This window comes from Benincasa hispida, chromosome 3 (genome assembly GCF_009727055.1).
Source record: "Benincasa hispida cultivar B227 chromosome 3, ASM972705v1, whole genome shotgun sequence".
Taxonomy (NCBI): domain Eukaryota; kingdom Viridiplantae; phylum Streptophyta; class Magnoliopsida; order Cucurbitales; family Cucurbitaceae; genus Benincasa; species Benincasa hispida.
In genome coordinates this window covers 38,072,712-38,083,425 of record NC_052351.1, presented here as the reverse complement: position 1 = coordinate 38,083,425, position 10,714 = coordinate 38,072,712, and the positions used below count along the sequence as shown (strand labels likewise).

The 10,714-nt window shown below is 33.5% G+C and overlaps 1 protein-coding gene across 1 annotated transcript; it reads right to left on the bottom strand.

Annotated features, from left to right (window-relative positions):
• Nucleotides 1-5,999: 5,999 nt before the first annotated feature.
• Nucleotides 6,000-10,412, bottom strand: LOC120074209 (vacuolar protein sorting-associated protein 55 homolog). The gene is made up of 5 exons (XM_039027265.1): nt 10,256-10,412; nt 8,859-8,910; nt 7,535-7,574; nt 7,381-7,465; nt 6,000-6,478 (listed from the first exon to the last, which is right to left on the bottom strand). Exons 2-5 carry the CDS (start codon nt 8,889-8,891, stop codon nt 6,295-6,297), a joined length of 342 nt encoding a protein of 113 aa, XP_038883193.1. The 5' UTR covers nt 8,892-8,910; nt 10,256-10,412; the 3' UTR covers nt 6,000-6,294.
• Between the last annotated feature and the right edge of the window lie 302 nt (nt 10,413-10,714).

Here is a 10,714-nt window from a genome sequence, read left to right as displayed (position 1 = left end):
TTTGTGGCCGTCGGTTCCTTTTTATTTGCAGCCTCACAATTCGCCGTCAGTCTTTTTCTTCAATTTGTGGCACTCACCCCATTTACTCAATTACACATATAAGTATATATATGTCACACCCTTCCCCAGATTACCCTTTTAATCTGGAAATAATCTGGAAAGAGATGGGAAGACAACAATTGTCAACTCTCTTATGACAACTACTGTCCAACATACTCCTAAAAACTTATGTCTTTAGCACCTGTTAAACCTGATTAGTAGTTATAATTCTCTAGAACTTAACATATAAACTCAACAACAGCTCAAGCACACAAATTACTGCTAATTAGAATACCAACTTCAATATATTTAACAGTTGCAGAAAAACCAAACTTTTTTACAACATTGGTTCAACTTAAACTCTATCCTATTCCCATGTCATGAACATAAAAACTAGATTAACAAACATGATCAGCCACTTAAGCTTCAACTTTCTGAGGGGCTGAGAAGTGACTGACTGACATAACTACTAGGCTTTGGGACGTCGACCGCTATCTAGGGAGGAAAATATTTAAAAAGAGTGTGCTGGAAAGCCTAGTGAGTGACTTCTTTTAAGAAAAATATGCTTTCATAACTCATAGTATAAAGAGCGTTATAATAAAACATTCTCATTAATATGCCAGGGTTCAGAAAATAACATTCAAGAAATCAAGTAAACATAACATGAAAACTCTAGTTTAAAACTCATCCACATATCCTAGAATTCCTTTTACTTCTTTGCTTGAACATGCGGGAGAGCCCTTTTGCTCAATCCCTATTAACCTTAGTTGAGAGATAGCCCTTTTGCTATCTCATTAATGTCGATAACATAAGTCTTACATGCACGTAGAACCAAATAGGATTTTGTTTACCTTACCATACCTTTGGTAACAAGGATCATCATCATATAACTGGGTACCTTACCATACCTTTGGTACCAAAGCTTAGGAGTATATTTTCATATCATCACATATATTAACATCATTAAATAACATGCTTTCAAACTTAAAGAAATCAATGGATAACTCATTTAAATGCTAAGTCATGGCATGAAAGCTCAAGTAAAATGCATGGAGATTTCATATAAAAACTGTCTTTATAAACATCAATCATGCCTTAAACTCAATTTCCACTAAATGCATGCATTGAACATTAAAGTAAAAGTAACTTTGCGTTGAGCATTCATAAGTAAAATACTTAGAAAATATTTTGAAAACTAGTCATTCACGTCTTAAGCTACTTATCCAAAGGGTCTGTACGCCTTTCCTATTTGCGTCTGCCCTAAAACAAGGAAAGGTCCCTTGGTCAGCATAATTAGCTCCCTTTTGAGCTTAACGCATAAACTTGACTTCGTCGCATACTAGTAATTCATCGCATCACAAACTATCTTCGTCGCATCGGCTACCCTTAACCATCTTACCTTATAACTTGGTTGATAATTAGGAATCCTTCCTCAAGGTTCTCGGGTAAGCACTAAAACACCTTCTTAGTCTAGGCGATGAACGTCTACTATGCGACGTACTCAAAGCACCTTAGTTGTAGACTATCTATGCCCGTACGCGTTAGTACATATCATCAGTTGGTCAGTTGCTTGATTGTTCTTCGTATGCAGCTGTCTGCTTATTCATCCACAACACCATTTCAAATTCAATCTTTTAGATTTTATAATTTTTATCCCAGCATTCATTTAGCTAAACTCCCTTCAACGAATTTGCTCATAAACATCTTAAATTTCATTTACCTTAGAATTTAAGCATTACTCCCTTTTGAGTTGATCGAAATTCCTCCAACTTTCCTTCAACCTACCGAGAATTCTTCAAACTTCCAAAATCTTCAGGTGACAGCAACACTTCCTCTCTTGAGCGTAAGAAAATTTTGGCAAACCATTTCTCTTCTTCATCAAGTTAATTTATACTAAGGTTTGCATGTCATTCCTGCTTAATTAAACGCCACCTAGCATGTTTATCTTCCTGTTGACGTCTGCAAAACTACCACCTGCCTTGCTTACCAGTTAATTAAGTTGAACTTCTCAGCTTAACTTCATCGTATGGCCTTGCGGTTACTAAACCTTTTTCCTGGTCAGCGCCTACTTCTACGCATCTTTAATTCCTCTAAGCGACACCTTCAACGCATGATTCTCTACTACTTTGTTTGTCAAAATAGCCTTAACATTAGCATACAAGGTTGGTCGTATACTTCCTTCATATCGCGTTGTTGTACTTAGCCATAACGTCCCCTTTTTGGACCTCTAACTGCATAGTTCAACAGAACTTGCCACATGGCATCTCATAACTTTAACATATGGAATCCTCTACTTCCTCTAAGTGTTAGCTTCCTCCTACTTCACCCGAGTGGAGGAACCTACAGATAGGGATCCTTGAGCAAAAGCGGATCATCCCAATTCAATTTTTTACAGAACAATAATTTTACAGAGAAGAACCAAAATTATGCATTTAATTCGGAAAATACAGATGCTTGAAACCCAAAAAAAAAAAAAAAACAGAAGAATAAAATGGGTTCAGAACCCTTACCTTTGAATAATAGTTTTTCAATATAATCCCTCAAACTGACAAACACCACCACAATGGCTATCTCGGTATTCTCTGGGTGAGAATCCAGGAGGAGTGGGCTCCGACTATTTTGATTTAGTGAATTACAGAGGAGCAAGGAGAGGAAGAGGAAGATCCAAAGAGTTCTCGCTGTATTTTTTTCACTAAAAGGAAGAAGAGACAAAAACTACACTCCTCAAAACTGTCCACGAACACGTATTAGTTGAGAGAGAATATAACTTCCCTCCCATCAAATTTTAAAAAATTAAAATTAAAATTAATTAATTTTAATTTATAATTAAAATCATTATATATGTGATTACTAACTTATTTTATATATATAACCATATGTTATATCACATATAACATACAATCTATAGTTCAATATTGCATCAGATACAATATAACATATAGTTTTAATTCTCTCATCAAATGCATTTAGTATAAATCTCATTTATATTAAATTTAATTATGTGAATCAAATTCATATAATTAATATTTAAATATTTATTTCCTCTCAAATAAACTTTATATTATAATGTATCAAATATATTATAGTAATTATATCATATATAATTAAAATTAAATTAATTATATCACATATAATTAATTCCCTCAATTAATTTGAACAAATCAAATTAATCCAAAAACTTATTTCCGTTGAGCTACTGAGGGGACCACATGGACTTATAGCTTGAAGCTCCAACGGTACGTGAATAATTAATTAAACTCTTTAATTAAATTATTCACTATCCATTAACTGTCGGGCATTCCATTAAAGACCGATAGCTACACTCTTCACATTAGAGATATATTTCTGTGTTCATTGGATATAACCAACTAACAGTATAATGACCCTTCACAAATTACTCGTAAGTACAACTGGGCTAAAATTACCATTTTGCCTCTGTAGTTAAATCTATCTCCTTAAGTATCACGGATCCCTATATTGAACAATAAATCATAGTCCAACTATGATCAAACACCTCTCGGGCCAGGAGATTGTGTGGCGCCACATTGTTCAAGTCCCAAAATCAACCCTTAATGGAGCAATTTATCTACTTACTCCGACGTTGGGGAATGAGTGAATTCCTTCTTGTGTAGCTGTGTTTCTAGCTCCCGAATCAGACAAATCTCCAAAATGGTAGGCTTGTTGAGTTAGCGATCTGGCAACTCTCACTCATACAAATCAAAAGGTCGTCTTCATAGGCAAGAGTTCACAACTCACTCAGGATTCAAGTCATGTTACCTACGGTCATCCTGGTAAAATATAAATCTCTATTATGAACGGCGTTATATAATGAGACTAAACATTTCGTGGTTCGGTCTTATACAAACTCCTTTTTATAGAATATCCCTGCTCACATGTCTCCACATAAATGATCAAGATCAAATCATTTGTAACACATTACAACAATTGTAACATCTACAAAATAGGTCATACTCGTAGTGTCACAAGGATAAGGTATGTAACCTTATCCATCTACTACAGGCCATTTAGGTTATCACTTAAAACATGATCCCCCTATTTAAGCTACAAGATAACCTTGGATGTTAGTTTATTGGTTTGTAGTTAATGCAACTCAAATTGAAATAAAACATCATATATTTTATTAAATAAATAAGATGTTTGTACAATACAATGACAAACCACAGAACCCTACGAGATTTAGGGCACCAGCCCTAATACCGAGAACTTAACATTTCATATTTAACATAATTTCTTGTCCTTTTTCCTACTTGCCATTATCTAACTTCTCAAACTCTCCATGTGTTGATTGTGCCTACAACCAGAACGCATATGCTCTTAACACTTAGAAGATTCTCCTTCTCTTAACATTATAAACACATCATTCACTACACATATATACTTAACTTACTCTTGCATTAATGTTAATACACATCTTTAACACATGATTAAGAGAACTTAAACTTAATTAATTAGTAAAAACAAGTTAAGGTAAACATTAAATGGGTCAAGCCCAATCCAAAACCTCAATATGCATGCACTCTTTTATTTTGACTTCGGTCAAAATCAACTTTACTTTACAATCTTTAATTTTTACTTGTCAAAATATATATATTCAATCATTGTGTACTTTTTCATGGAGTTTCGTCTCCACAATTCCAATAGTATTTCCACGTACTGCAAATGTCACGACCCCTCTCGTTTATATAGAAATAGGTTTTGTAACAGTCATTTACTAATTTACTTCTTGGGTCATTAATTTGATTGTTACTAAATTTAGCAGTCACGACCATTGCTAACTTGATTTAGCCGTTTGGATAATCTCATTTCTCTTGGAATGGCTATTAGGTCATCCTTATAAGGTAAAACACTTGGCCATATTTTTATCCATAACAACTATATAGATTGGAGGATTCGAATCTTTGACTTGATCTTCGTCGTATTGAATGGATTGTGATCGGATAATGCAAAATACAACTACAATAGACTAATAATAATGATGATGAAGAAGAAGAAGAATGAAAAGAGTAGCACATAACAATGATATTATGCGAAAAAAATTTAAACAATTAGGGTAAAGAGCACAACAATAATAGAATAATTACACTATAAAAAATAGGAGTGCATGTCAATTACCGTTGAGCTAAGCTTCCTTTAGTGCAAAGGCTACAAACTTTATAAAGACTTAAATATCTACCGCTCGTGAAATTAACATATATATTAAACCAAGAAGATAGGACCACAATCAACATTAAAGTTTATGCCTACCAATATAGGATCACAAATATCATTAATGATTTGTTTGGAGTTGATTTTATACGTATCAAAAGAGTTGATTTTATACACAATAAACGTGATTATATAGGGAAATATTATGGCTAAGATAAGCCTAGCTCTAAACATAAGACACATTATAGGCAAAAAGTTTGAATTACCTATTCTTAACTTGTTGTACTCGAAAGAAAAAGAATAAAAGAAATAACGTGTTTACTAACACTAATGGTATATTAGTCTAAACAAAATCATTTCGTCAATTAGGCTAACTTGTAAAACTTCCGGTATTGGGTATCTAAACAGTAGTTTGATACCATACTTCTCTAACTTCACGTTTATATATGCATTTTTACATTTAAAATTAAAAAGTTTAAATCCCATTCTAAAATTTTTAAATTTGTTTTATTTTACTTTTGTATTGGTCCAATGTTTGATCTCTAACTTATTTGTCATAAAGTCATAATCGTATTAACATATTAAAATATTGGTAATTAAATTTTGTAACAATCAAAATAGTGTACCATAAAATAGTTATGGACTAAAATAGATATTTTAAAAGTCCAACCAAAAACTAAAATAATGCTTAAATACTTATAAAGTGAATGATATTTTAAAAGTTCAACTAGAAAATTAACTTGAAATAAGAGTTAAACCAAATTAAAATTTACCAAACATAATGATATCGATTATTTGAACTATTGCAATCCAAACTCAGCCTAAAATTAGTATTACTAATCCTTTCCCTTACACAAATTTCGTTGGACATAACAAGAAAAGAAGATAAAAAGGATAACTATTATCATACATTTTAGATTGATTTACAAATGAGAAACTTCGAACTCGGTTTCCTTTCCCCTGTGCAAGTTCTTCTTGTTATACAACGTCTCGTATCAACTGTTCAAAAGATGATGATTAAAATTTTTAGCATGCGAAGTTTTTATAATCATCACCACTTATATGCTTCACTGTATCATTCTGGAATCATCACCAATCATCTTCAAGGCTAACACGATGGAAGCACAACACAGTGCAAACAAATATGAAGAAGGAAACGAATTCTATGAACATGGCTCCAGTGTCGATCATATGTGCATGCCTGAGGATAATAGGAATTGCCAAACTCCCAACAGTTGATGCGCCCGTCAAGAACTTAGCAGCACCTATCCATCTGGAAGTCGCAACGACATGTACACATGTAGAAAAGGAACGTAAAAAGTTAGAATATGAACGTACGGACAATGCACTCAAATATTGGAATTGTTACATTTTCAATCTCCCCACAGTTCGCACAATGATGCGGTGGGTCGGTAGTTCGATACCAAGATGAAATTTAGGTGCTTGTGTTTTAATATCATCGTATTTTTCTTGATAATTTTGAAGTATGGTGGCCCATTTATAGTAGGGCTGCACATCAGATTTACAACGGATTCTCATGAAAATCAGAAGAAGATGTAACAACTAAAATAAAAGATAATCAGATTTATTAAATCTAACACAAACAGAATTACTAAATCTAATAAGTAAGATGAGTGTGTGCAGGATGTTTGATCGTACGCCCAAAAGTGCTTTTGAAAAATTTCGCACTTTGAAATGAGTACTGAGTAAATGTTTTATCCAAAAATACCTGAAAAAGTGTTTTGCTCGAAAGTTTTAACTTGGTTTTTTGTGCACGAAAATATACCATATAAATCTGACTAGACAGAAAAACGAGACAGGGACAATGAAAAATCCAGTTAAAGTGACGATATCACTTATGAAAACTTTGGTACATGAGATAAATGTTCAACAATTACTCTTACACTAAGTAATTCAACAATTCCCGTGATAACGAAGAGGTATTTTTCTCAATAATGTGAATGTTGGACATGCAAACAAGGGGTGATACCAAGAGACGTAATGAATTATTGATATATTTGCATCACAATATCATTAACATCATATTTCTCAAAAACCATGACACAAGCATATCTGGATCACATGGATAATTTATAATAAAGAAAACGTCCAAAAGTTTAGTTCATTTAATCAAAGAAACCCTATTTTCAATATAAATATTTAAGAGATACTCACCCTCCACCATCTCGGCTAATCAGAAACTGTGTGGACCCACCTCCAAAAAATAAACAAGGCATCGGAACAAGCACGTACATCAATGCTGCGGAGAAAACATGATTAGTACTCAGTAAAAGTTACCTATAACCAAAATAACAAACTTGATGATCACCTGATAACAAAGGCCACCAATTGTTGTATAGTGCACAAGCCTGCCATGATGATAACAAAACAGACGAAAAATAAATCATATACGATTAGCAACTTTCTCCTTTATAGAATTTCTTTCCAGAGAAGTCTGTTCAAAATTTTATCAGTTATACTGAGAGTATCAAAAGGAATCCTCCTGATAGAGAACTGTCAGTGGCAGCAATAACAGGTTTGTTAAGAGCCGAATAAATGACTTCTAAAACTCAAGCACTGGCACCCTGCATTCTTTGGATGATGAAAGCTCTTTACTGGAATCCTCCCAAGAAAAGAGTCTTAATTAGTGCCTAGTGCCTATGAGAATGGGTTAGTTCTTTGTTTTCGTGGTCAAATGTTGAGGCCTTTATTATGGTTGTTGGTTTCCATAAGTATTAGAGGTTTTTCCAATTTTAACAGGTCTCTCAATTATAAGACTAAAGTCCCTGAAATTTACTACGAATTTGAGTAGGTGTATCAATCCTGTTTTGAATGATTGAATGAAATGACAAGATCTTTCAACAACTTCTTTGAATTGTGCTATGCAACTATAACCTTAAGTGCGATGCCTGAAATATCTAAGGTGATTCTTACAATTTCCAATCCCCAACCACTTACAAATTAGTCCTACAGGTTGCTATCCTACAAAAGATATTCTGGATCTACTTTATGTGTATCTTGTCCTGAATCACCTTTAGCATCAAGGCAACATGTCACAAGGTTTGGTAGGGAGATCAAAGAGTAATGTGTCATCACTCAACACCTGAGTGACCATCCATGTTCTTACTTCTCAAATCCAATCATATACATAAAGGTAATTGATAGGTAGATTACGTAAATATATGTTCTTAAACCTAAACTCTTTAGAAAGACCAGGAACAAGATCATAAAACATGCATTAAATTACAAAACTGATATATTTTTTGGATTAAATAATATTAACCACATCTTTCTTTCTGCCAACTGAATTCTTTACAGTTTTCATTTTGTCCTGAAAATTAGAAGGCCTTAAATGAATTTCAAGAAAAGGATCTCTGCCTTTCAGCTTCTTGTTAGTAAATAAATTTGAAACCGATTACAAGCTTCGATGCAAGATACAATTACCCCATATAAAATTCATAAACTACTTATAAATTAATTACAAAAAAAAACACATGAACAAAAATCTAGATTATTCATTTGTGCCCAACTTATGTCAAAAACTTTTGATTTGAGGATTCAAATCAATTTATCCAAACCATTCATTTTAAAACGAAGCAACAGATAGAGTACTATAATGTCAGCAAGATGCACGAGTGCACTATATAACATACCAAAATCTGTAGCAAGATGCTAGATGAGAACATAAACGCAAGCCCAGCTAACCTGCACAGGACCGGGGTTGTTTTTAGATTTTTCACAAAGTTAGACATCACTCATCAGAATACAGAACTATAGCAACAAAGTTAGAAGTGTTGATAAATTTGACTCACACTGCAGATATGAAATCCATCCATGTTCACCGAACAGCAAGAAGCACCGCCCAACGAAGATAAATAACATTAGTTAACATTAAATGACAGATATATATAAAAGCCAAAACAGGCAACAAATGGACCAATGGTTGCAAATGAAACTCCAAGGGCAGCAAGATATAATATTGAGCAGCAACTTTATTCACGACAGTTTACAAATATACTAATATCCCAAAGCTAGAAAATGGGATCACTTCGTACAGATTAGTTGAGAACATTTTTTTATCTAATTTTGGAGGTTATTCGATATAATTATATCTATTCTCATAGACAAACTTACGCTTTGCAATCTGAGATAAACTCAATTAGGGATCATGGAATCATTTCCAATCCTATAATCCATAGGAAGGATTTTGTATATTCTTGCTCCATATATCCAGTAACTATCTATAAAGAGTAAAGTACGTAAATATTACATAACTTGGCCACTTGGGTTTCCATCTCAAAACCAATTGACAATAAGAGGTGTAGCTTATCTATCTTATAAAGATTGTGAGATTCCTTGATTTTTCCAATGTGGGATCCTCATCATGCCACTTCAAGACTCGCCTCCATGGGTTCAACATTTTTGGACTAGATCCTAATTTCTGTTTTTTGGACCGAATATCTGTTTGGGATCTAAGGGTTGTGAATGCCTATTAGATATCATTAGATTCCATCTCAAAACCGATTGAGAGTGAGAGGAATAACTCATCTATCTTATAAAAATTTTGAAGTTCCTTGATTTTTCGCCAAAAGCAGGATTATACACAAATACTTTTTCTTTTACACATGCCACTTCTCCACCCATCTTATCAAAAACTAAGAACATCAATGAAAATCAACAAAAAAATTATGATCAATGAAAATTCCTCCGAGACTAGCCTTTCCTATTTTAGGCATGATTTTCCCCATGTCCACAACTTCATTCAAATTCGAGCAAAATCGATGCTCTTTTACATGGAAAAAGGAGATAAAAGATACAACCCCCGAAATTTCCCGATAAAATAAGACTGTTATTCCCTTAAATCCCTCTTGTTTGGTAATAGCTGCGAACAACTAAATTGTTAGTCGACGAAAATCCATCGTTCTAAAACCTAGCTAAGCCACACGTTTACCCAGAAATTCTAAAGCGATCATCCCCAAATCCACAAGAACATTAGACCCACCATAAATTTCAGTTCGATCAAATTATTAGGGGAATTTGGAAACTGTACCTTCCAATGTCATCGTCATTATATCAAGCTAGAAGTTCCTCCAGCAGTGATGCGTGATAATTCTTGCCCCCAATCGCGACGAAGAAGGCAAGATCTTTTTTTTTTCCTTTTTTCTTTTTTCTTTTTGCTACTTTTGATATATTTGAGGGCTTGTTAACTTAACAGAATGTGCCACACTCGAAACTATTTGGAAAATTGTCACACCAAACAGTTTTCAATTTTCACAACTAACACATTTTTTAAAAAATTGGTTGAAACATTTTTTTGAAAAATTATCCAAAATAACCTTAGGAAGTTTTGATATTACCAAAATAGCACCCTTTCTGAAAAATTATTTAAAGGATTTTTCTCGAGCTAACTCAGGTGAGGTATGGACTAAGATTTGATCAAAACGTTACAAGATCAAATTTGATCAGTCATTGAAAGGACAAAAACACCCCTGACCCTTAAAATTGAAGC